The sequence below is a fragment of the Lepidochelys olivacea genome (assembly GCF_965140295.1).
Source record: "Lepidochelys olivacea isolate rLepOli2 genome assembly, chromosome: 22".
Taxonomy (NCBI): domain Eukaryota; kingdom Metazoa; phylum Chordata; order Testudines; family Cheloniidae; genus Lepidochelys; species Lepidochelys olivacea.
In genome coordinates, this window is record NC_140432.1 from 20,543,867 (window position 1) to 20,571,414 (window position 27,548).

Here is a 27,548-nt window from a genome sequence, read left to right on the forward strand (position 1 = left end):
ATGTTGACACACAGACTATTGTCTTCTTCCACTGTTTTAGATTTGTATCTATGGATAACAATTCCAGAGAAGCACGTTTGTTTCAGTCTAGATTATACGTACATAGTGGGGAGGGGAAATGCAATCACCTACCAGATTTATTCTTGTATTCAATATCAAACCCAGTGATGATGCTGTTTCCATCAAATCTCTGAGTCCAACGCAAGTTCATGCTTCGGGCTTTCACCTCGCGAATTTCCAGCTCTGGCGGGTCAGGAGGCTCTTAGAGAGAAAAAGTTGAGGCCAAGTGAATAAACCATTCCCAAAAATATGAAAACGATTTCACCCCTGATGGTGACATTCTTCCCTTCCCGCACAGAGGAAGCAAGTTCGATAGTTACTTCCTTTTGTTTGGGCCTTAAAATACAAGTCGGCTCCTGCAACGGATTTCAGGGCAGAAGATCTTGCAGTCACCATTTAGGTGACAATTTGGTTGATGATGCTGAAGGCAGACCAGACCTAGCTCCCTCTCCTGTAGCTGTATCGGTTGTGCAGGCTTCACACACATTAAGCCTGGTTTGTACAAAGTGAGCGGGTCTGACTCAAAGACACATGGGTAAGTGGCATGTGGAGTAAGAAGCAGCCCTCTTTGTGCCCTCTCTTTCCTGCATGCACTGCACATGATCTCGTACATGGCACCTTTTCTGCAACATGCTTTCACAGGCCATGACTTAGGAAAGCACTTGCACAGGCGTTAAACACGGGCTTAAGTTCCTCTAAATGGGACATGATTAAATGCTTGCTTGAACAGGCATGATCTCTTCTTCCCTGTGGGGTCAAAGATTCCTAGGCTATAAAGCCACAAGGGACCACAGTGAGCATCTAGTCTGACGTCCTGCAAAGCACAGGCCATAGGACTTCTGCTATTGACTCCTATTTGAACTAGAGCAGATCTTTTAGAAAAACATCTAAACTTAATTTAAAATTTTCCAGTGACAAAGAATCCATCCCAGGTGACCCAGGTTCCTCTCAGGTGTCCAGTTTCTCTTTAAGAAAGAGGTGGACAAATTGGAGAGAGTCTCCAGGAGAGCAACAGACATGATGAAAGGTTTAGAAAACCTGAGCTATGAGGAAAGGTTAAAAAACTGGGGATGTTTGGCCTTGAGCAAAAAAGACAACTGAGGAGGGGGACCTGAGAACAGTCTTCCAGTACACTAAGGGCTGTTCTAAAGAAGGCGGGGATTAGTTGTTCTTCATGTCCACTGAAGGCAGGACAAGGAGAAATGGGCTTAATCTGCAGCCAGGGAGATTTAGGTGAGATATTCGGAAAAACCATCTAACTCTAAGGCTAGTTAAACTCTGGACCGGCTTCCAAGGCAGAGTGTGGAATCCCTGGCACTGGAGCTTTTTAAGAACAGGTCAGACAAACACTTGTCAGGGATGGTCTAGGTTTACCTGGTACTACCTTAGCTCAGAGGAAGGACTAGATGGCCTCCCCCGGTCCCTTCCAGACTCACATTTCTATGATTCTACCTAGCAGGTGGAAAACAAGTACCTTGGACAGTGAGCTGGATCAATCCTCTATCTTCACCGTAAGAATTGATCGCATGGCAGGAGAAGAAGACGGAGTCCCCCCGGTCGGCTGGTTTAAGCTATGGATATGCAAGGGGAGAAAATGAGGCCATTTCAGAATTTCGCTGCCGTTGTGACAGTGAGGGCACAATGTGCCTTAATGCGGGAGATGTGCTTGTTATTCGCACAATGCTCTAACTGTACAGCTGGTGACAGACACTAAACAGAAAACACACGGGCCCAGTTCTCCCCTCTGTTACGCTAACGGTGCAGCTACCCAAGTGCCCTCCATCCGTGCCTTACGGAGCCTGCACCCTAAAGCAAGGTCTCTCTTCCCACCCCAAACTGAGGCCAGTGTCTAGATTCCTTTTCTCCCCTCTGCTCTTCTGCAGTCTCTTCAGAGCAGCAGCATCCACACGAGGCACATTTCTGAACTTACGTTTTAGTGGATTCAAGTGCTGGCAAAATGAGCTTGCCAATCTCTAACACCACTCAATGAAAGCTCAGCCCTACGTCTGGAGAGAAGGACCCAAGCTACTTCTTCAGGTGTGACAATTGTGCCACCCAGGCTCCCGGCAGCCAGGACTGAGGAGCTCACACACATGAGCGGGCTGGAAAGTTTCCATCTTTGGATGAATCGAGGGAAAAAGATTCATTCATTGGAAATTTTCCCTTTCTCACAAACCCAATAATCATCTTTCGAGGGTTTTTTTCCCCCTTTCAATTAAACTGAAAAATTTCTCATAAGAAATTAAAACAATTTCCCCATAATTTCCCTGGCTAAGGGGGAAGATGCTTTTTACAGAGAAGCCTGAGTAATGCCAGGCACTTGCAGCCAAACTGCTCTCAGGCCGTTCCCGGCACAGACAGGTCATGGGAGCAGCAAATGGAAAGAGGAGGGTGACCCCTTGTTATCAGAAATGTAACCAACCCCATGGGGGTGTGAAATGCACCCACCGCTCCACTCATGGACCTCAGTGCTGGCACATCTCACCCAGAGCTCTCTCACCTTGAGCGTTGAAATGACCTCGTCACCGTTATCCTTGGTGGTAATGGCATATCTCATGTTGCGGTCAGGGTCGATGACGGTGTCGCCTTTCTCCCAGCGAATGATGATTGGCCGCTCCCCTCGGGCTGTGCAATTCAGCTCCTTCATCTGGCCCTTGATCGCAATGGTGGTGTTGGGGTGGGAAGTGATCATGGCTGGGACTGAGAGAAGGGGGAGAAATGAGTGCAGTAGCAGAGGCTTCAGAGACACGTGCTAAGGTGTGAGGCAGAACAGACCCTGGGGAACTTAGCAACTGCACTGTCCTGACGCTCACATCTACAGCAAATCGACCTGGCCAAGGCTAAACTGGCGGCCTTCAGAGCAGACTTGCTGCAGAGCACTAAGGTCAGCAATCCTCCAGCCACCAGCCATGACCCCCTGCTGCCTGCCAAAGGCTGCAATACTTGTCCCAGAGAGTCGTCATTCACCCACAGCCCAGCACGTCAGAGCCAAGTGCCGGGGTCCCCAGGAGCTGCTGTGCCCACAAGAGGGGGGATTACTGTTCAGTTAGCCTGGGAGCTCTGTGGCCAGAGAGGGCACAGGCCGTGGGGCTCCAAGGCTGAAATGAGCCAGGAACAGGTCTGCACTCTGTCGTTGGCTTCACCATCCCTGTGCCCTGGACAGCAGCAGCTGATGTGGCTGGAGCCGCCAGCCCCATAGGAGCCAGCAATAATCAGATACCTAATGACCATTGCTCTCCAGCTCTAGTAACTGGCCAGGCATTAAAGAGGGGCTGTGAGGAAGGGTGGTCCAGTGGGCAGGGCGGTGGATGGGACTCAAGAGATCTGGGTTCATCTCCCAGCTGAGCTACAGATGTTGACATCTCATCTCTCCAGCTGTACAACGGTGAGAATACTGTCCTGCCTCTGTGGGGAGTCGCGAGGATAAAACCCATTCCCCACGGCAAGGCCCTTGGACACTAGGGCTCTGGGGGCCACGAAAGGACCTGGCTAACTGCAGTACTCAGCTAGCTGTCCTTACTCTGTACTGTGTGCCCACTAAAATTTAGCAAGAGCACAACGTGTTACGTGCGTGGCCAAACAGATTCCAGCCGTGCTCCACGGGGTGAAAAGCTAGAGAATTAGGAGCTGTTAGTGAACACACACTTCTGTATTAACCGACAGAGTGAGGAACTTCCTTACTAGTCACAACAAACCACCACCACCACCAAGGCGCATTTAATTGTTTTTAAGCACATTCAAACCAGTCAGATTTCCCTCGTGCTGGGGATGCGCTGAGACACACAGGGGTTAATGTCCACTGCTGCACTTGGAGAATTAAAGACAATTCTTCAATCCCCAGGCACGTGGGTAGGGTGCACCCAACTCCCTGCTCAGCACGCTCAAAGTTTATCCCACAAACAGCATCAGTGAGGTGGCCGAATGCAGTTTATCAGCTGCAGATACAGCCAATAGGCCACGCAGTCAGAAACAGAATAGTTTTGTTGCATTATACAACTCAGGATCATAAAATAATGAAGCAGATAAATTTTATAATGCATAGCATTACACCAGCATATACCATAAAATGTGAAAGACAAATAACTAGGTGCAAGTTATAATGAAGAGAAAGCCTCCAGTCTGAGACACACAACTATGAATTATTGACTAAGGTTTTACACTCTCAAGGATGTGAGGAGGAATATTTTTCCATCAAAAATTTGCATAATTCACTCCTATAAACCTGGGCAGAATATAGAGTACGATTTTACATCAACAAGTCAGGCTTTGCATTGCAGATGCCAGAGATTTTTTTATATCCATACGGAATATTAACATAAAATACAATAAAAAGAAAGGCATTCACTTCCTAGCGCCTCTTTCCCAGCTAAAAGGGGCAGCTCTTGACCGACTCCAACAAAGGAACAGACTGAGTCAGTAACTACGGCTTGGCTCAGCTGACATTTCCTACAATACACAGGTTAGCGGTCACACGGGGGTCAGCTGCCCCATCCTTTCACCCGCCTCACGCAAGTTACCTGAAAAAGGTTACCTGGGAAAGCTGACAGCCCCAGTATGCCCTGGCACAGGCTGGAGCGAACCCATTTACTGGTGGGTGTCATTCAAGCTTTGAGGGCCAACTATCACGTTTCTGACCATCACTGGACAACAACAATGCTTTCCTGGGGCTTGGAGATATACGAGTTGGCCAGGACAGGTCTTGGCCTTGGTTCCCACCCGCCTCGCACAGCCCTGATTTCCTTTCAGCCTGAAGGGAAGACTGGAGAAGGGGTGGAGTCTCCTTGCTCCGAGATGTGCCAGCAAAGATGGCGACTGGGCATTACAGCTCTTGTGATATGGTGGACACTGCGCTGTTGGAAGCCGAGCCAACACCAACACCATACACAATAGGCTGCCAGGCAGCTGAAAGAAGGCTGTCCTGACCCTCTAGGACTCGCACAACCCTGCTCACTCCTGTTCCCATCTCCTTGCGTCTTCCTCCCTGCTCCATAGCTAATCATTGTAACTGCCCATCCTCCAGCCATCTCTGCGCCTTTTGCCTCGCACACCTCTCAGCCAGGAGCGCACCCCCACCCTGACCCAGCCATCTGGACCACAATATTCCTCTCTGCTCCAAGTCCACTTTGGCACGTCCTCTCCCAGGCAGCTCCTAGGTCTCCCACGCAAAGAAGGGAGAACAGTTTCTTGCAAGCTCCCCCTGGCAGGGACCCTGTGCTCCTAGGTCACTGCAAACCATCTAACTTGCAGCCGGTGCAGTAACAATAGCTAAACAGTAAAGTCCCAGTGGAGGACAAGGACCTAAAAATTCAGAGGCATGCTGGAAAGAAAATGCCGGCAAGATTTCTCTTATACTGTAGTCTCCTGAACTCCTAGTGCCACCTTCCCCTGCCCCAAAAATAACCAAGGAGAGAGCAAAAAATAAGCCTGCAGGTTATAAACCAGCTTTTGTGTTCGACAAAGGTCACTGCTATAAAAGAAAACAGGGAAGCTGTGTGGCATTGTAGAGAGAAGACAAGCTTCCGAAAGAAAGGCCAGCTTTGGCCAGCGAGCACCCTAAAATAGTGATGAGTCGTCCCTGACCCCACGGAGGGCGACCAGGTGGGAATCATCAGAGAAGCAAACAAAGGTCCCTGCAATTCCAAGTGCCTGCACAGCATCCCCCCTCTGGAGACACATGGGGCTTCCAGTCCTTCCTGCTGACAAGAAGTGAAGGGGAGCAGGCCGTGTCTCTTGAGAACTCCCAACCCAGCAGCAGAGCAAAGCTGTTGGGATATACAGATACATACACACACACACACACACACACACACAGTGATTCATATATCCATGTAATATGTTATAGGTCATTGAGGCCTGGTATGAATGACGCATGCTTGACATGGATATGTGCATTGCAAGTTGGCAACCGAAGCAAGAACTTAAGGTCAAGAACTATTAGAACTATTTGTGGAAAAACAATATAGAGAATCAGCAGAAAAGGAAACAACACCAGCTGGACTGATATAAAATTGTGTCAGAAATGGAGGAGATGGCATGCCTTGGATCATGGCGGCCCGCCCAGGATTGTCTCTGGAATTGTGTGGGTGGAAGGCCTAGTAAACAAAGGCAAAAAACCGATGACATGATGGAATGGACTATAAATGGATGCCTATGATTTCAGCAAATCAGAGTCGTTTATTGATCCAGAGCCCCGTGTGGATATAAATGTGGTTTTCACTGGCTCCTCACATCTTATGATCAGAAGGAATCTCGACTGGCCATTAGGACCATTCTGACCTTTGGACTCTGGTATAGTATGTTTGGAGTGTGACTGTGGAGTGAGTAAGGTTTGTTTTGTAATCTACAGCATTTAGAATATTATATACCAACACTGTGTCCGGTATCTGTCAGCTCCCAATCCTGCAGGGAGACCTCTATTGCGGATCTAACAAGGGAACCCAGCCTCTGGGAGAAACGAGTTGTCTGCACTAATACTGGAAAGGGGAAGCCAGCCAGCTTCTTGGCAATAACCTGGAAAACAGGGGCCTCAGCCCGGCCCCTCTGGGCATCTGCACACTGCTGGGGGGGGGGGGGCCACTCAGTCCCTGCCCTTCCACTGGCCTGGCCTGCTTCCAGCACCTCAGAATCTTTTCTTTATAGTCTTGATCAGGCACAGAACTATGAATGCAAATCTGCATGGGAGTCCAGCTCGCTGGCCTGTGTCCTTTGTATATTTAACACTTGCTGGATATTGCAATTGGCTACAGAAAGTGATGGCCATCTCAGAGACTGAACAATAAAGTGGAACTGCTGGCAGGCCTCCCACTATGATAACGCCTTCCCAATAAAGAGCCTTTGAGAATACTTAGGGTCCAGTTAATAAAATACACTCAGCCCTGCCACACTCCAGGTGCTTGTGCACCCGCAGCCAGTGCCCAGGTTCCATTCACAGCACAAGAGAATCAGGACACTGTCAATACTAAATAAAAGTTTTGCCTCTCTAGAGCGTCTTCCATCCAGCGGGCTTTGCACACTGCCCTGCAGCCACTGCCATGGCACCCATGCAAGGGAGGGTTACACTCCCATTTCACTGAGGAGGAAACACTCATCCAGGGAGGTTCAGTGACTGGGCCTGGGTCACGCGATGAGCCAAGGGCAGACCTGGACAGTGAACCCCCCTTCTCCTGACTCTCAGCCTGATGCCCGACTCTCCAGACCACATTCCAATTGCAGTAAAAGTACAAGAATCCCAGCTGAGGAAACGTACTGACCAATCAGCCCCAGTTGCGTGCAGTCCCCCCACCCAACATTGTCATGTGCTGGGATAGCTCCTACCCAACATGCCCCTTCCTGCTGTGAGGGATGGCACGACTGTAGTAAACATCATTCATCCACCTCGCAAGCACAAACACACACCGCAGAGCCCCGGACACAGACTGAGCCTGCAGTTAATCCAGCTTTAGGAAAATAAATTTGGCTTTCACTAAAAAAGTCATTATTTATCCAGCAAGGGAGGAAGGCTGCAGCTTCACAGTCCCCAGAGCGGTATATACCATGCAGGAAAAACAGGCTTGGGGGGGTGGGGGAGGGCTGGGTAAGCAGGAAAAAAAACGTAATGCATAAACAAACAGCACTGCTGAGTCCCGCAGTAATATATGATAATGACAATCCGCAAAGGCAACACACACTGTTCTAATGGGACACAAGAGAGTTTAATGAGCTACGACTTCTCGGCTTTCTATGGCAATGTAATTCAATTAACAGCTACAGAAACCTTTCCTCTCTGGCTGCGTGTGCTAGTGGGGTGTGGAGCAGGCAAAGCAGATTTGGGGGAATGGGCACGGAGGGGCGGGGACTGTTTCTGACGGCTGGCAAGGACGTCTCTGCCTTGTGACAAGTCTTCAAAGCACCCTGTAAAAACTCCGCTCCCGAGGGGAGCCGTGGCCACACAAAACTTTACACATGAATGACATGAGTCTTGCAGTGTGGCTCCAATGGCGATGGCAGACAAAACGCTGGGGGGCAGCAGGAGGGGAGGAGGGATGGCAAGAAACTGAGGAAGGGGAGGACTGTTCCCAAGCACCAGGGAGCATGTGAGTCACCGCGGGACACAGAAGCCAAGCAGGGGGGCACAGGAGAGCGCTCAGAGACTGGTGCAAGAGCTCTCCTCCCTGGGTCGCTGCTCCATACCTTGGGAGGGCTGCCAGCCCCCTAGTGCAGTTAACTGCTGGCTGTGTGGCGACTGGAGAAAGGGAAAAGGGTCATGGCAGGTGTGTGTTACGTGGGGGAGGGCGGATGGCCGGACTAGTGACTAAAGCACAGGGCTGAGAGGCTGCAGTCTGACACTGATATCCTGTATGACCTTGGGTGGGTGACTTCCCCCCTCTGCGGTTCCCTGTCTGTGAAAGGGGGACAGCAGCACCTCCCTGCCTCCCGGGACCTTGGGAACGGCGCCGAGATCCTGGAATTTGAGGGGCTACAGAAGTGCAAAGCACTGTAACAAATCTGTAGCCACCTTAGGCTTCCTGTTTGTCACGATGCTGCATGCCAGGCCAGAGGGAACTTCACAGCCCCACTAGAAACAGAACCTGCTGCCGCAGCTCTCGGGCTAAAGGAGAATCTCTTAGCAGCACAGGCCCCATGACACACAACTGGGCAGTTCTGATTCCATCCAATCCACAGCACTGGTGTGTTCACACACTAGTCAGTACATTCATGTAAACTAGTCTGGTCATTGCATGTGGTGAGTCTGGATTTCTTTGTGCAGAGGGGCTCAATGTGGTGTCATATTTCATGCTTCATTCCAGCAGGTGCTAGTCACCAGCCTCACCCAGCTGTGAGGTGGGTCACTCAGTGACAACGGTCACTCCCGAGTCCTGCTTGGGCCCCTGCCTCCATTGCATCCATCCTTCCAGAAACAGCCCAATTGCCCCTGGAGTCACAGTCCTCTCAGGAGGTGGGCAGATAGCCCAGCTGCAATGGAGACAGATGTTAATCACTGGCCATTGCAGAAGCCCCATTACCCTCTTCTGAACGGCGTTCGTATCTCCCTCTAGTAGCTGCGGTTCACAGAGGTATGAATCCTAGCATCGGTGCAGCTAATGAGGCTCAAGGGGTAGAGGGCTGTGTTTGGAGCGGGAGGTCTGGGTTCCAGCTGGCCACACCACGTGTGGATTGTGTAGCTGATAAACATAGGTCTTCCAAGAGCCAAGAGGAGAAAAGATTAGGGGTGGATGAGTTCCCTGCACCCACTGAGCTCAAACCACCCTGAACCAGTGAGATGGGGCATAGGAGAGGGAGACTCTTGGATCTCAAGGCAGCCTTCACCCCACAAAGCTTCCAGTGACTCAGTGACTGCTGTCCTGTGGATTAGGCAGCATGAGCCCGGTGCTGAGATGAGCTGCCCCTAAAGCGTGTCTCTCCCCCAAAAGAGAAGCAACTGGAAAAGACTTAACAGTTGCACAACAGAGCGAGGCAAAGCCAGGGCCATCCAGAACGGGGTTAACGGCCAGGGTGCTACGTGCTGCAGACAGGTGACCTTTAGAGAGAGGACAGAGATTCCGGTGGTTACTGGTGCTTGCATTGGTTACGCTGCTCCTCTGGGGACTGCTGCGCTGCACTCAGCCTTCTGGCACATCTCTGCGCAGACACACACTCCCGGGTGGCCCCATGGTTCAGTTAACGGGAAGACTCAGAAGAGCACGCGCAGAGAGAGACATACCCACTGAGCAGCCCCAGGAACAATCTAAGTGCACAGCTGCCTCCGCCTCTGCCCATCCACAGCCCATCATGGCAGCGCTGGCCTTTCGTTTCTAACAGAACTTTGCAGCCATCAGCTGACCTGCCCAGACCTCGCTCATCACGCTGATGGCCTCATGGCCCAGCCAGCCTCCACCAGCTTCCCTAGCAGCTGCCCCTGCAGAAAAAAGGGGTCAAGAGTTTAAAAGGACTTTTAAAGAATAGGCACCAGGCACCGAAGTATCTGGCACACAACTGAGCTTTCAGATTTCCCCTTCATGGCGCTGCTTGTGTGCGCTAAATGCCAGGGCAGCAGTAAGAACATACAGCCCTGTGCACAGAGCAGAGATGAGCCTGGAACCACACACCCAAAACTTTGTGGGAGAAGGGGGGTCCATGAATCCCATGAGCAGCCTCCACCTCTGGACTGGCACCCTGGACGCAGCTCATTAGGAAGCAGCGGCCACGTCCAAACCTCCGTCTGGCCTCGGGGTGTTGGTCCAGCTCTTTACAAATAACCCCAAACTTCAGGCTGTTTGCAATTCAGATCCAGGTTGCACAGCCCGAGCAGAGGAGGGGAAAGGCTGCGCATTTGGTTGGCAGGGGCTGGTGCAAACTGTTTCTCCACTGCCTGCCGTGGAGGCTGTTCACAGCATGCCCAACTCAGGCTGCCAAGCGCCAGTGCTCCCTGCGTGCCCAGCTGCTGAGCCCTAACTGAGTTATCACACACACTTTCCTGTCTCCTGCAGGCCCGCTCCCCCTCCCCAGGCAGAATGTGGCCACCCCGGAATTCCGGTCCCTACAAATCCAAAATTGGTTCTACAGAAAAGTGACCAACCAGCAAAACCACCAGAGCCAGTCTCTGGGCAGGATGGGGGGGGGGGCAAAGGGGGCATGGGAAAGGCTGCTCTGCAGCTGAGCAATTAGCCCATTTCCCTGAGAGCAGCGGGCTCAGAGGGCAGCTCTGTTGCAAGCTTTGCTTCGCTGACATGCACTTATTGATGTTTGATTAAAAGCAGCACAGTGGATGTAAACATATCAACTTCTCAGCGCTGCCGGGTTCCCAGGAGAGCAGCGTGCTGCCCGGAGAGGGGAAAGCAGCAAAAGCAACACCACGTACATTTTACATTCTAATTTCCCACAGCCTGGATTGGCGCTCCGAGGATCAAACAGGGAGCTAAAGGATTTCCCGTTGCACCAAATCTCCTTGAGCTGGGCTAGGGCTGTGCACCCTCTTCAAGAGACCTCTCTCTCTCTCGCTCCCCTGCCTTCTCACCGGTTTGGGCCTCTTTCCAGGATGACGAGCCCCCTAGGGAAGGAGAAAGCCAATCTAACCAATGAAGTGCTGCACCATTCCCAGGGGACGGAGAGCGGGGCAGAGAGTGAGCTGAGGGGAGAAAATCAATTTCAGAAACTAGACAGTTGTCAAGACATGGTGTCACCTGTTCCGGCTTGTGAAATGGCTCCACAGAGGCTCCCGCCACTGAGTGGGGCTTGGCCGCCTGGCAGATGCTTTACATTTTAATTCAACAGTAACGGAAACGCAGCCACCAGCAGACCAGCTCAAACTCCTGCTCAGGGAGGAGACGGGATGAAGAGACTAGAGCATGGCAGGTGATGGGGGAGTCAGGACTCCTGGGTTCTATTCCCACCTCTGGGAGGGAGAGTGGTTGTAGGAATGAGAGCAGGGGTGCAGGGACCCAGGATGCCTGGGCTCTATTCCTAGCTCTAGAAAGGACTATGGGCTACTGGTCAGAAAGACAGAAAGGGAGAGTCCGGTCTCTGCCCCTGACTTGCTGCGAGACTCTGGGAGAGTTAGTGGACTCTTTTTACCCGCTCTATGGACAGGAAAACTGACATTTATCCCATTCCAGGGGGAGCGGGGAGGCTTAGTTAACATACGCTTGCCAAGTGCCCTGAGTTCCTGGCCTGGATGGATGGGCCATGGAAGGACAAAGTATTGTTAGAGGACACATCGCTCACCCAGGGGCTCACCCTCTCGACTCACCCCTCCTGAACATACTCCAGCCAAAGATTCACAGCCTCGCTCACTGTGTGGCCCTGTGACTCACTCTGGTGAGGTAGCAGCCCACCATGTTCAGACTGTTTACACACGATACCGTGCTAGACTGAAGCCCCTGGTTAGCAACAGAGCCAAACCAGCAGGCCAGGGCAAGCTTCCCCCAGGCTGCACTCTTCCGAGAGGCCAGCTCAGGAGGCCAGAGGGGAGTGATCAAACCCCATGACCCCCTCCATCTATCAACCTTGCTCCTGAGGCACCAGCTAGAGAACAAGGGGCAATGTGTCTACCCTGCCTCCTGGGAACCAGACTGACACCCCACAAATTCAAGACAGGTGGAAGGGAAAAACCCCCAGGGAGTGAAGGAAAAAAGTCACACTTTAAAGACTCTGCACCACGCAAAGCGGCACAGGGGTCATGCTGCAGCAAAGCTAACCCCATGCTTCCACAAGTCATGAGCCATGCCACAATATCACGAGACTAGCTTAAAAATAGTGAGATTCAAAATATAATAAATGGTCGGGTTTCTTTGCCTTCTGGTGTCTGAGTCTTTAGGATGCATTTGGGTCACATTTTCAGGCTATTTGCTACAAACAGGAAGGCTAGAAATTAACTTTTTATTTTAAAGGAAAGTGGAAATTCTCCTCTCATCACAGGACTCCAGGACCTGGGGCTTTAGAAAACACGGATTACTGCAGGACTCATGATAAAGACGTGAGAATTGGTGATAAAATAAAAGTGACACACCCGCACGCACCCTCTCCCACCACATACCTTGGAATTTTCCCTATTTCATTCCAACTTCAAACCCTACAGGGCACCTGTTCTGGATGCTCACTGAGCTGGAGCCAGGAGGGAAACTGGCTTACACCAGACACTGGAGTAGGACCAAATGCTTCCACTCAAGCTAATTAAATCATCGCATCTGTGCAAGGTTTGCTGCACCACGGCTTCAGGAATTCCCCTGGCAGGGGCGCAGCCAGGGAAGGGGAGGAAGAGTTCTGACACAGCTTCTGGCTGTTACTGCCTCTCTCTCGGCCTTTTCTGGGGATGGCTGGGAAGCTCCTGATGGAGGAAACCCTGGAAGTGTCCACCTCTTTATGGAAGCTGGATACCGTGGCACAGAGGCTCGTCACTGGACACACTGGGACCTGTTACCGCCCAGAGTACAGAGCCCTGGGCATGCGCGGCTGCGGTAGAGGCGTGTGGGACGGGTGTGCCCAGGGGAACAGCTCCAGGTTGGACTCACATTTCCAGCATTAAGTCACTGGACATCCTGACTAATAATAGTCCATGTGTCTACAGCCCCTTCCAGCCAAGGATCTCACAGCAAGGGAACTTTTCTCTGGTTACAGGTCCTACAGGGACCCAGCATGCAGCTGGGGACACTGTGGTTCAGAGGTGAAATGGCACCCAAGGTCACATGACGAGGCATGGCTGGGAGTGGAACCCAGGAGTCCTGACTGCCAGCTCCTAGCTCTGATGGCAAGGCCACACCCTGGGGGAACTGGGGGTGCACGAAGCATCATTCAGCTCTCCCACCCTGCCGTGGCTTCCCTAAACCTCTCCTTGCAATATGAATTGGGGGCATGGGGCATCAGTGCCTCTGTGCCACAGGAATGGAGTCCCATGGCCTTCAGGCTGCAGAAGGTTGCTCTTTACAGCCAGGCTCTACCAGTCTCAGAAGGAAAAGTTCAGACAAGCAGCATCCCTTCCCCTCTGCGGCTGGAACGTTAATAACCCTTCTCGTGCAACGTCTCTTGCCCTGGTCTCTCTCTGTTAATAATTTCCTCTCTCTCTGCCTACATGGTTTTGACAAGTGGCTGAGATTCCAGCTGAGTGTCCACCGCGGCATGGGCTGCACTGAGGTCCCTGGGGGGAGAGGAGCTGCGAAGACGGTGGGGAGAGAGGCCCGAGAATCCACTCCACTGGCCTGATTCACCTGCAAGGCTCTTTTCCTGAGGCGTCACGCAGACTCCATGGGCAGATGTTTCCTACTGCACCAGTTCTCTCCTTCAGAGCGGTGTGCTGCCCAGCCCGGGTTGTGCAGTGATGCCCCCATCTGGTCTGAGCTGTCCGGGGTTTGCTCCGCTCCCAGATTGCAGGCTCAAAGGAACCCACAGGCTCAAAGCAAAATCAACACTTCTCATGAATTTGACTGGAGACAGGAAGAGAACTCACCCTTGCCTGCAGGTACGTCTGCACTGCAATTAGACACTCAGGGTTGGCCCATGCCCGCTGACTTGGCCTTACAGAGCTTGGGCTGGTGGAGACGTTCGGGCTCAGGCTAGAGCCCAGCGCAAGGACCCTGCGAAGTGGGAGGGTCCCAGAGCTCAGGCTGCAGCCCGAGCTGGTATGTCTGCACGGCCCTGAAACAGCCCCACAGCCTGAGCCTGAGTCAGCGGGCACGGGCCGGCTGTGGGTGTCTGATTGCTGTGCAGACACAGCCTGAGGCCACACCAGCATCCAGCTCCATCCCCACCCCAGACCTGCATGTCATGGCTCTGGCCCCATCATCACATCAGTCCCCATTGTGGATTCTGAGCTGCTTGCACCTTGTTGTATTTCGGCTTGTGGCAAGGCTGAGGGATGCCAGCACACCTGTGTGCAGGGCACTTGGTGAAGGATTGAGGTGTGAGAGAGAGGAGGGAAAGCACAGAGAGGCCATAGGCACGGTGAGGCCGGCACGGCCCAGCACCACTGGGGTGGGGTAAGTGTAACGCAGCAGCCAGTCGAGCCAGCTGAGGACCCCCTGGCCCCTTATGACTTTCCGGTGACTTAGTGTGCGGTAGTCGTGTCAGGGCAGGTGCGGGAAGGGCATTGAGAGGCGTCTGCACAAAGGTCTCAAGTCAAATCCTCTCCAGCTCACCTGCTTTCCCAGCAAAGCCCCGGACGCCCCTGCCGACAGCCAGCCTGGCAGCAGCCACAGAGAGGCGGAGACAGGTGAGCAGGAGGACAGCATCCAAAACTCACCAGCCATGAGGGAGTCAGATGCCATCCCGTGACACAAATGATAAACTGGACAGACGGACAAGCCTGGGATCTAGCAGGGTGGCCCTCCCCTGGTAGGAAGGGTCTAAGGCCCGATGTACAATGCTGTCGTACTCAAGGCACTCCTGAAACATCATGGCAAGAGAGAGCTCTTCCTTGTGCGGGAGGTGCCGGCACAGAAGGGTTTCTACCTTGGTGTCTCAATTTGTCAGAGATGCTGGGCACCCGCTGAAACCACTGGGAGCTGTGTATGCTCAGCACCTTTGAAAAATCAGCCCCTGTATCTATGCACCGTTCGCTTCCACCACGGCACACGGCAGGGTCAGGAGGGCAGCCAACACGGCGGCAGAACGTGCATTGTAGGGTCGCTGTTTTTAAAGGTTTCCTTTGGGAACTATTTTTCTGGCAGTTACTAACATTCCCCCCCACCCCTCCTCACCTCCTCCCTCCAAATCACAAGCCAGAACAGCCACCTCCTCCCCAAACAGCATTTCCTTCTCTTGTTCCGCCTTTGTGTCCCTCTTTCTTGTTAACAAGACACAAACAAGAGACTGATCCCATCTGGTGGGCAGAGATAAGATTGCTCCAAAGGGAATTGGCAATGCGCTGTGCGTTCTGCCATCCTGAGCCCAGGCCGGGGGTAAGGAAAGCAGCACCATGCTGGAGTGACAATCGAATGAAAAGGGCAACAAAGAATGATCCTTTTTTTTTTTTTTTTTTTTTTTTTTTTTTAAAAGAGCTGGCTCTGTGATGTTAATTTGATTGCACCCATTTCGGCTTCTTGTCTACACTGATTAGCTGAGTTTCACCTGAAGCATGAGATTAATTCAAATTGCATGGAAGCAATCAGTTATGCTCTTGGAGTACTGACAGCGAACCTCCAAATACATCCCAGCTTGGTGCCTCTGCTGGGCCTGCTGGCAGGGAGCATGCATGTGCCAGAGCGGGGGCACGCGCATTCCACGTGCGTGTGCACACCGTCTCCCAACTCCATCTTAGAGCCTTGACCATGCAAGGTGCTGTGCTGGGCGCCCTCCAGCACCATGGACTTTCAAAGGGAGCTGAAGGTGCTCAGCATCTCGAACGAGGAGCTCAGTACCCAGCAAGAGCCACACCTAGAGTTTCCACAATGTCCCCCAGCCCCGGTGAGAAGGGGTTTCCAAGTGACTGTATAAAGGATGACTCTCCCTTTTGCTGCATGCTTTCAATCCTGTCCTAGCTCCCTAGTCCCTAGGGAAGGTCTGTGAATATCTTTAAACCACTACACAGGCTGGGACAGACTGGCTGCCTGACAGCCACGCGCTGGTCAGGAGAGGCTCAGGTACCCAAACAACTGGAGTGCAGCGCATCGACACAGCTCACGTCAGAATTGTGCCCTGCTACCGCTTTTAATGGTTGCTCTCCTGAGCACTACTTTTAAAGGGACAAAACATATGGAAATAGTCCCATGCTGGGAATTTGCTAATAGAGACGAAAGCAGCTGGTTGGATTGTTAACCTCCCCTGCAGCATTTGCAAGCTGCAGGCCAGTTGCCACACCATTGCTCACACTGAGGAGTATCGTCCTCCAAAGGAGCCCCATTGCCTTCGGCCTTCCTCACAGGGGACAGGACAACTCAGAGTCAGGACATTATAATCTGCACTCAAGCACTGCACGAAGGCCAGGGAGAAAACTGACGGATTTCTGCTCGCTGTCCAGCTAAGACAGAGCGCTGAAACGTAGAAAAAGCATTACAGGTGAAATGCAAATCTGATTCTTAAAACTCCTGGAATTTTACACAAGGAAGCGTTTGTTTGTTTGAAATCGTTATTTTAAACTTGACAGCATCACCTTAAATTTCCCTCCAGAGCACAAAAATGCTCTTTAGAAAACCCTGCATGTAAATTCACTATGTTATTATCACACACTTACAGCCTAGAGACTAGCCAAGCGTGGGCCCCATTGTGCAGGGGCTGTACAGACACTCCCTGGCCTAAAGAGCGACAAAAATAGGTATTTCAGCAGGTGCAGGACCAGGGAAACGTGAGACCAGCAAGTGTGCAGGCACCGAGGGTGCTGCTCCTCCCCAAGAGCGCTGCTCCTCCCCGAGAGCGCGGCTGGCCTATGCGCTAACAGTCCAGGCTTTGATGAAGCCGTCGATAAAATTATGCTTTTATCTTACAAAGTCTGAAAATCCATAGTCCAAAAAGCAGCACGACAGATCAAAACTTCCGTTCCCACCTCTTGTCATCTCTCCTGTCCCCACTCACTCTGCTGAGGCATGTCCAAGAGATTGGGGAACATGGACAGTTAGATGGAGGCCCAATGAGACCCCTGCCCTGTGGACTTTTTAAGAACGTCTGATATCATGCTCTGCAAGCTCAGCCGAAGAGGGAAGCTGTTTCAGATGCTTTCCCATTTCTCTGTAAATGCTATAGACATCCTGATTGTTGGCCTATTATCCAGACACTTGATCATCTCTCCAAAGGAAAGGTGATGGCCCTCTGAAATCTTCAATATTGTACTCATGTCATTGTCAAACCAGCTGACAGGGAATGGGGCTGGGGGGAGGGAGGATAGGTAGCAAAGGTGGAGAAAGCAGCAACTGCTGGAAAATGAGCTCAAGCCACTGGAGGGGGACTAGGGCAGGGTCTGGAAGCCCCTGAAGGCCACCCCCCCTCACTCCAAAATGTGTCTTGCGAACAGCAACCCGAGCTGTCCCGCAGCACTGTTGGTTTTCACGCCTGCTGCCGTGTTTTCTGCACACACAAAGCATGTCCCTTTAAGTCTCTGCACCTTTTATTTCAGATTAGCGGGAACAAAAATGAACAGATGCAACATCTCCCCAAGAGAGCACAGTGTGTGACTTGCTCTGCTGCAGCAGCCATCTTGAAGCAGAAGTCTGTGTCCGAAAATGGAGGCCCTCCAAGCTGATGGGCAGGCGGGGTTCCTCAGGAAGGTAATGGGACAGCTGCCTTAACAGCTGCACTGATGCACACTCTGGGAGAGAGCTCCAAGGCATGGCCCATACAGAATGACAGACACAGCTTTCTCAACCTGCTCCTTATCTCCCCTCAGTTTACAAAGAGCTCCTTGAACCTGGCTAGCATCCACCCTGCAGCAGAGACGGGACTATCGGAGATCACTCCTGGGCTGGCGGGGAGAGAATGCACCTGGCCTTTGCACTGCAGACACAGAAACAACGGTACAGGAGCAGCCCCAAATCATCCCCAGGGGAGACGCCACATCTCTTAAGCGCCGTGCATTTGCATCGGACCGGATGCTCAGCGGATGCAAACTAGCATAGCTCCATCACATCCACATGCATGGACTTTCCACCCGCTAAGGATCAGGCCCTCCCTCTCGACACCCAGCATGGTGCATAACTGTGTTCATGCCCCTTTGATCCCCTCACCGGCACTCTGCTCACTGAGCCTTCCCCCAGGATTACTTCTCACATTCCAAATACCTGAGCAACTTTTAACACCTGCCTTTCCCCCTTAAATAAACTCAGCCTGCTACAAAAAAACATTTCCCCGAAAACATGAAACTTCCTTGCCAAAATCACGCTGGCTCAGGACAGGTGCTCTCCGGAGCAGGATCAATGACTAGGTTCAGGGCATAGGGAATAAAATAGATCAGTACAGTAACTCCGCACTTAAAGTCGTCCTGGTTCTGTTCGTTGCTGATCAATTAGGGAACATGCTCCTTTAAAGTTGTGCAATGCTCCCTTATAACTCATTTGGCAGCCACCTGCTTTGTCCACTGCTTGCAGGAAGAGCAGCCCGTTGCAGCGAGCTGGTGGGGGCTTGGAACCAGGGTGGACCGGCAGCCCCCCATCAGCTCCCCGCACCCCTAAGTTCCCTGTGCAGCAGCCACCCAGCAGGCTACCAACTGCCCCCAGTTCAGCTGTCCCTCCCCCCACTGCCGTGTGCTGCTCCTGCCCTCTGCCTTGGAGCTGCTCCCGGGAGCCTCCTGCTTGCTGTGCGGGGGAGTGGGGAAGAGGGGGGCTAATGTCAGGGTGTTCCCCTCCCCCTACTGCTGCCCCCCGCTAACCCCTCTCCATATGGAGCAGGGAAGGACAGGACAGGGCTCAGGAAGGAGCTGCTGTCTCAACTTCCCGATTTTTTTTTAAAGGCAATGTACTTAGAGTCCGGTCAGCGTACTTAAAGGGGCAACGCACCTCTCTCTCTCTCTCTCCCCCACACACAGGGTGTGTGTCTCTGTCTGCCAGGCTGCCTCCCCTCCCTCTGTTGGTGCTGCCTTGCGGAGTGAGAGGCTACATTAACAACAATGTGTTAACCCTTGTGGGCTCAGCCGAACGCTAGTTCATTATTGAGCAGTGAGGCATTCCCTGGGAAATATCCCACCCTCTGACTTCACCACCTCAACCAAGTTTCACAATCATCATTGCTGTGTACAATATTAAATTGTTTGCTTAAAACCTATACTGTGTGTGTGTGTGTGTGTGTGTGTATTTATAGTTTTTTGTCTGGTGAAAAGAATTTCTCTGGAACCTAACCCCCCTATTTATATTAATTCTTATTGGGAAATTGGATTTGCTTAACATCGTTTCGCTTCAAGTCACATTTTTCAGGAACTTAACTACAATGTTAAGCGAGGAGTTACAGTACTGAATTTGCACTTCCAGAGGGAAAACCCCAAGGTTTAAGAGCCTCTCATGTCTCAAATCAACCCAAGAGAGACTCACCGACTCTCATGTTCTGAACAGAACAGCTGTCTCCCCCCCATACCCCCCCGCCCCGCCCACTCGGTGTGTCTGTGGAAAGAACCACACCAACATTAACAACAGTTACTTGGGATCCTTACACAAAAGCGTCTACAAACCCCAAGGGACTTTACTAACCATAAATCATGCCAAACCATCTCTGTGATGCCTGCAGCATTATCCCCATCTAACAGGTGGGGAAACAGAGACTGGACCAGGGTCACAGAGCAAGCCAGAGGCTGAGCGGAGACAAGCACCCAAGAGTCCTGACTACAAAAGACAATACTCCTTCATGAGCACACATATGTTCCGTACCGCAGTCTGGGAGCCAACACACAGCCCCGTACTACCTTCTGCCCACTGGTGTGCTCTCACGACTCTCACCCAGTGTTTGTTAAAGGCAGGAAAGAAGGGTGGAGAAATGGCAACCCAAGGGGCTAAACTTCCAAGGAGGATAGAACCAATACAGACTAACACGGCGGTTACTCTGAAACCTGTCATTATGCAAGGCACTGCATTTAGCCGTATGGAGTGGAAATCTATCAACTTAGTCTCTAAGGTGCCACAAGTACTCCTTTTCTTTTTGCGAATACAGACTAACACGGCTGTTACTCTAGAACCAGAGCTGTTTTCTTCACTTGCCACCTGACAAAAGCAGCAGTTCAATCTTTGTGGGGCTGGTGGGTTTGCAGAACCCCAAGCCACACCCATAAATCCCTACATGGGATATTCTCTCTCCATTCTGGTGATCAACACAGTGCCCATCACTGCAGTATCTGGGCACATGGCACATAGAACAGAACCTTCCCCACATATAAGAAGCCTCTAGACCCTTCCCAGCAATGTGGCTTTAAAAGGCCAGTCCCCGTCTCTCTTCCGCGCACAAGCACATTTTGTTTGGACTCTGATTAACTTTCATTTGACTCCATCCACAGCGACCTGCCTTTAAATGAAAGCTCGCACCGATCTCACTTTAATTGGCCTGACATTTCTCTAAACAAAATTAAAAAAATGAAACAAAACAAAGAACCTTTATAACGTTTAATTGGCTGTGGCGCTTTGTCTACCTATTCAGTCGAGCCTTTTCAAAGGCTGCAGAGGTCTCCGAGAAATGTAAAAGCACATGCATAATAAGGTTATGTGCTATTCAAGTCAGCAAGCAACCTGTCCTGGGATGCAATTACACAAGGCAGTGGGGACGAGGCGACAGTTCAAACTCTGGATAGTTCTGCACATTCACTCTGGATTAATCGTCTATGCTTTGTACCTGCATCTTATTGAAGTATTTTGTTTGAAATGGCTCTTTTCAATTCATCAATCCACAAGAGAAATTAACACATGTGAGGGGAGGGAGGGAAAGACCTTGGTGAAGGGGCAACCAGAGCCAATCTGTTTGTTTCATTTTTGTGACCAATTTCTAATGTTTGAGTCCTGACTGGGAACTGATAAGTGTCGGGTGCAGGGATTTGGGAGTGTCAAGCTAGGGAGGCCAGCCCCAGCTGGAGTCAGGGTGGCTGCGTGGCCCAGGCTGGGGCAGACTCACTCATGCTTATTTTGTTACGAAAATCTCTGTGCAAACAAATACAAATAGGAGACCCTGGGTGCAGTAAGCATCAGGTGCTGACTGGCCCCATTTAAAGCTAGTGGAAATAATCCCCCAACTCCTACCAAACCTGAACATAGCCATTTTCAGCATGCTGGCAGACAGCCTCAACATGTGGGACGGGTTGGGCCTGCACCAGTCAGAGGGTCTAAAACCTCTGTTCAGCCCCTGCCAGTCCCCAAATATGCCACCATGAGGGTCTGATCCTATGAACCCTTATGAACAGGAGTAACTTTACTCACTTGAGTAGTCCCATTGAAGTAAATGAGACATGCACAGATCTACTCACATGTATTTTCTGAATTGAGGCTTTATAACCAACCAGCTGGGGGAAGATGCATCTTAAATAATAAAATCACAAAGAGACAGATCCTGAAGTCCTCACTCGGGCAAAGCTCCCACTGACTCCACTAAGAGCTGTGTAAGAGGAAAGCATGGGCCATTAAGGGTTAGCCTGTCCAGAGTGCCTTTCTCCCAGTGGATCTCAAAGCCCTTTACTTGTGTTAATTAGCTTACCAAAGCCAGGAAGGGTTCAGCACTGGAATGGAAGAGGACAGCAACGCTACACTCTTTAAAAGCAGGAAGCACCAACCTGTGAAATTTGGTGAATAAATAGCTCAAAGAGCTCACTGCAGCCCTGAGTGATACTGTTTCACAGCCTGGTAATAAAGCCCTGAACATCTGACGCTCTGTAACGGAGCCATGACATGATCTTAACTCGAGTGACATGAATGAACCGCCGCAGTAATGAGCACAGTTGGGATAGTCTGCTGCTTCTTTCAGATTTAAGCTCTTGCAACAACCGAACTAAATAAAAAGGAGCTGGAGATTATCTATTCCACTGATTGCAGCGAGAGAGGAATCCAATACTGCGCGCAGTGTGAACAAGGTGTCTAACACCACTAACAGGCCCATATGCAGGGAGTTAGCAAAGCTATTTCCCTTCCTCTTTTCCCCTCGGATGATGTAGATTGATTGCCCAGTTTTATTAAGGACAAAGTGTTTTTTGATAGGGTAAGGGAAGCAGCTCCCCAGGGGATAGGAATCAATCCCTCTTTCAGCTCTCTCTGCATTGATTGCCAGAAATTCGCGTGCTGGCCTGCCAAGGCGGGAAGGGCTTTGCGTGCGATAAAGTATCTCCAAATATAAAAGGAGGGAGCTATCAGATGGCACTGCACTGAGCTGGCTGAGACACACCGCTCCAGCAAGCAGAGCTTGGCCTGCAGCCAGAACGCAGGGGCTGAGCTACGCAGCACCAGGTAGCAATACATAGGATTGAAAATGACCATGAGTCGTCTTTAGTACCCAGGTGTTTTGGAACTTTACCCTCCACCTGGCCCCGGGGATTTGATTTAAGACCTAGCTGGGGCATGAGGCAGTGGGGGAGACACAGGCCCAGAGACCCAGGGGACATAAACCCACCTAGACACTGCATTTGTTACTCCTCTCTGCTTGCCAACACCTGCAGCACACAAGGTGCTGTACAGACAGGAGACAAGGCACCCCCTGCCCTGGAGGGCTTAAAATCTAAGCAAATTTGACCCCCAAAACCAGACGGTGAGATGCAATCCTGGCAGCCCATAAAGGGTCCCATTCACCCCCGCAGACCACCACTGATTCCCTCACCAAGGGCAACTGTCCCAATGAATTTACACTCTGCAGCATAATCACTCCCATGATGGCCCTGGGATCTCTCTGTACCAACCATTCAGCTCTCTGGGTGCCCCTGCTCGGGGGGGGGGAGTTCCCCCTGCGGAGAGCTGATCAAACACATTTGAAATTTCGATGACTTTCTTTGTCAAAATTTCCCACAACTGGAAGAGTTTTCTGTGAAAATCGAATAACCTGACAGACAACCTCCAAGGCCAGCGTACATGCAATGTCCTACAGGGAAGCAGCAGGAGCCATGGTCTGTGCATTCCATGAAGACCCTCTAGCCGGTTTCCCCAGCTCACTAGGTTTTACCACACACACCTCTCCAATGCCTGGTGTCTTTGTTCTCTCTCTCTGGCGTTTCTAGGGACTCTGCATTCCAATTTCCTGAGCTCACTGGCACCCCAGCTTTCCTGGCACCCCAGTCGCATCCCAACCCCCAGCATGCTCCACAAGTAACTGACCCTGTCTCTTCCCCACCGTGCTGCTGTCCTTTCCCCACAAACGCACATTTGCTCTCTCCCTCCAAACATTGCAGGCCACCCAGAGTAGGGGGCATGTCGAACACTGGGTCTGTTCCCTGCTTCCTCTCTTCTTTCCTCTCTGCATCCCATTTGCTGGGTGACTTCTCCCCTCTGCCCCCAGCTGGTTCTCCCCTGCTCTCCCCACCTCGGACTCGCTGTGAAATGGCTGAGCTACTTACTCTTGACAGTGAGGAACATGGACTTGCTGATATCCGTCCCCACACCGTTGCTGGCCTGGCAAAGGTAATAGCCAATGTCCTCCTCCAGCACATGACGAATAAGCAGTGAGCTGTTGGGAAGGATTTGAATGCGGCCCGTGAGGGGCACAGGATGGTACTGCTGGGGGTTCCCGCTTCCTAGGAGGAGACACAAAGAAACAATCCTGAGAGGACACAGCTAAGGCAGAGGTGGTTTAGGGGCGCCTGAGGCTGCTATTGTCTGTTGCTTTTAAATGTCCCCCAGATTCCTAACGCCTCCCTCTCAGCCTGCCCTGACCTCCCTCTACCCAGAGAAGTTCAAGAAAAAAGACAGCCGCCATTCCTGGGAGAGTCCCATAGAAAGCGTGAGCTCCTGGCTGGGTCTGCACACTCAGCTGCCTGCCGCACACAGGGCTCAGAACCCGGCTCGCACCAGCGTCCAAATGGCAAGCAGATAAAAGATGTAGGTCATCAGCAAAAGTGGCACCAGACTGGCTTCACCTCCCTCCACAGCACAGAAGAAGGGGAAAACAGCCATGCCTGCTGGGGAGAGGGAGAGACTTAAATGTGTCAAGCTTCACAATGGCACCCCCAGAACGGCACCCAAGCGCCAGCACGTCAGCAGCAGCTGCAGTAGAGGAGTGAACTTCCGGGCCGGACAGGCTGAAAAGCCCCACGCCAGGTCTGGTTACAAGACGCTGACCTGTGCTGGGATTTTACAAACAGCAGAGCTCTCTCCCATGCGCCCTTGCGGATGGGCCCAGAGGGCGGAGCAGCATCTGGAGCATACTGTGCCAGAGAGAAGGAGGGGCTGCAGCCCATGAGGGCCAGTGGAGAAGAGGTTTGCTATCTCCTTTCTAAAATGCCTGGCCAGTCTCCTCAGCTCTCCTCTGGAACGGGCTCAGAGGCTGGTGCAAGGAGGAACACACACATGCAGTCACTAGCAGTGCAGGTGGGATCCGAGTGAGCTATAATCCCAGCGGAGCAATATCACATACTGTCTAGCACCGCCTTGCTAAGGCAACTACCAGATCGTGACTAGCGTGGAGGAGAGACCCTGTAAGGGAGAGGGGCGGCCACGGCTGCCATGGGCCTTTTCACCCCTCAAGCACGTCCTTCGCCCAGGCAGAGCAGCTGCCACGAACGGGCCATTCCCCGAGCCAGCCGTCACATGCGTGAGACATGGTCGCTCACACCTACCTTTTGCATGCTTCCACATGACCTTGGGAGGGGGATACCCATCCACAGAGCAGTTCAACACCCCCGCTTTGCCATAGATGCCATCCTGGTTGTTGGGCTGGACCACGAAACGAGGCGGCACTGGGGAAAGTTAAAGAACAGCACGGTCACCATGGCTCTTGGCGGGCTCATCCCGCTGATTCAGCGGCACAGGCCTCCTGCCCGCACTGCTGCAGTCTCACCAGTGCGGTCCCGGTCCCGCTGCCTCATTTCCAACCCCACCTGCAGCGCTCTCTTCTCTCCCATCCACGCCTCTGAACGTCTCTCCTCCTGCCATGCTCTACCTCCGTCTCTCTCACCCCCAAAGAGGGCACAGGCTGCTTTGGATTGCAAGCGCCCAAACCACAGAGAGGACGCCGGTCTTGGCTCAGAGGACAGGACGACGAGCGCCCAGCCACGCCCGCCCCCTGGGGCTGCCCAGGCTCTCACCTCGCACGATCAGCTGCCGCTCGCGGCTGACGGTGGCGGCAGCGTTGCTGGCGATGCACGTGTAGTTGCCGTTGTGCTTGAGGGAGACGCTGGAGATCTGCAGGGAGCTCATGAACTCTTTGCTCTCGATAGTGACCCCCGAGCCAGAGATGATCACCTGCCCATCCTTCCGCCAAGTGATGCGGATGGGCATGTCCCCCGAGGAGACCACGCAGGGGATGTAGAGGAGCTGGCCAATCGAGGCCGGTGGGAACTCAAAGGGCTGGATCAGGGGAGGGACTGGCAAGGCAAGGAGCAAAACAGTGAGGAGCCTGGTTTGGAAGAAGGACCCAGAATCATTTAAAAATTAAGCCTGAAGTCACTGGGGCAAATTCAGCCCTGAGGGGTGTAGACCCAACTCCAATGGCTTCCAAGGAGCTGCTGCGCCCACTCACACTGTGGGGAACTGAACCCAGCACCCTCCTTGTGGCCACACAGTGTTCCCTGTGGCCCCACTAACAGTGGGTGTTATCAGTACCATTATGCCGACCCACCGTGCCACACCAGGGCAATTTAACACGCCTTTAAGGGGGCACCTGGCCACAAGTTGAGTGGCTCTGTGCAATGAGTGATGTTGTGTCTCATGGCGACATCTGTGACACAAATCTACTGTCACGTCAGCCAAGATGGCCCTCACTGCTGGAAACACGGAGGTTTTTATTCCAACACTTAACGCTCTCAGCAGAGCCCTCTGTGGTGCTCTGGGAGCAGATACGGGCCGGAGAACCTCTTTCCAACGGGACTAGGACGCTCCATTAGCTCAGCTGCAGAGGAAGGGCGCCAGAAGCTGGAGCCATGGAGCCAGCAGTGCCTGTTTTCCATAATGAATGAACAATTAATTGTGTATGCTCTGCAGTCTATTGCAGAGGGGAGGAGGGCTTGGGCATCCGTGCACTGCTCTCTCCCAACACACCTCACAGGCCTCTTTAAACACCAACAAAACAACACAGCCCCAGCAAGAATTCGGCAGAAGAACCTCCCATGTTCTAACTCTCCTTGATGACAGCCGGCTCTTGAAGGGTTTTCTATATTCTGCATTAACTTCTTGATGTTGGGACAACTACAACTTCTTCTCTCTCTGGAGCGCCCGTGTGTTCAGCAAGAGCACACCCTAGCTACGGCAGCTCAGGAAAGCTCACAAGTGCACGAGTCCTTTTACTCCACAGACCTGGGTTTCAGAGCCTGGTAATTCACAAGTGGAGTAAGTGCATGTGTGGGTCTCACCCCAGACTCCTCGTCATTTTAGCACAGTGGTGCCAGAGCCCCCGGGTTGGAATGAACTGGGCCGGGGAGTGCAGTTCAGGCCTGAAGCGACGCAGCAGGGCTGGGAGAGTCACTGAACTGGGTCACACGGCAGTGTTCAGGGTTTCCTTCACAGAGAAAGCTTGTCTAAGTGTAAGCCCAGTCCAGACTTGGCTCTGAGTATCGCTATTTAAATCACGAGCACCAAATCCACACAAAACTAGGTTAAAAGGAGATAGAGGTTTCGTCTGCTGCCTGGAATAGTGAGCACAGCTGTTAGAGTGGATCCCAGGGGGGAGGATGCTCTGACAGTAATGTCAGAGGAGACAAAGAGACCACTAAGGAGAAGAGGTCCCAATGGTGACAGCTGATGGCTTCCGTAGCTGTAAGAAACAGGACGGGTTCAGGGCTCCATGTCTCCCAGAAACTGCAAGAACTTGGATGAGCAACAAGGCTGGGCCACGAAAGAGACAGGGATTCTAAACTAAATAGCACTAACGAAATCTGAGCAGGATTTTGGGGCTGGAATGTAAAACTGTTGGAGCCTAAAACTGACACTCCATGGAGAGCGTGGAGATCATTGCACTCCAAGAGACTACAGCCAAAACAGATTTTAATGTAACTGCTGACACAGAATGGGGAGGACACGGGGGTGGGGAATTTCCATCACTCCAAGTGGAAGGACTCTCTCATGCTCACCTCCTCTGGATCACAAGAAGCTGCTGACCTCAGGGGGGCACTAAGACATTGTCACTTGGGCGGAGACAAGCTGAGCTGAACCCACTGCTTTTCATTTTCCAATTGTTTCCCAAGGTTGTCTTGTCTCTCTTCTTTTCTAGTATGCCCCTAATTAGCACAATACAGGGCCCATTCACTCACCCCTGGACTGGGCTGCATGCAGAGGGTCCATCTCCTCAGCCCTTGCCCTGAGGTGAGAGGGTTACATTTGTAATCAGGACTTTGGATCAGCGCCCCTTTGGCTCCCTCTCCACTAAAGCGGGGATCAAGCCCCCCAGCTCAGGGAGACAGACTTGCAGTAGCCGGGCTCCAGTTAGCGAGCTGAAAATAGCAGTGTGGATGTTCTGGCTTGGGCTGGAGCTGGGGTTCTGATGCCTACAGTGTCCAT

The 27,548-nt window shown here is 52.1% G+C and overlaps 1 protein-coding gene across 1 annotated transcript in view; it reads right to left on the bottom strand.

Annotated features, from left to right (window-relative positions):
* The window catches only part of DSCAML1 (DS cell adhesion molecule like 1), a 361,162-nt gene that overhangs the window by 131,533 nt on the left and 202,081 nt on the right, over nt 1-27,548 (bottom strand). Inside the window, exons 9-14 of the mRNA XM_084611980.1 lie at nt 25,142-25,420; nt 24,674-24,793; nt 23,456-23,632; nt 2,561-2,760; nt 1,535-1,631; nt 133-261 (exon numbers count right to left, since the gene is read on the bottom strand). Coding sequence (XP_084468106.1) covers nt 133-261; nt 1,535-1,631; nt 2,561-2,760; nt 23,456-23,632; nt 24,674-24,793; nt 25,142-25,420 — 1,002 coding nt within the window. The remainder of the gene's footprint in view (nt 1-132; nt 262-1,534; nt 1,632-2,560; nt 2,761-23,455; nt 23,633-24,673; nt 24,794-25,141; nt 25,421-27,548) is intronic.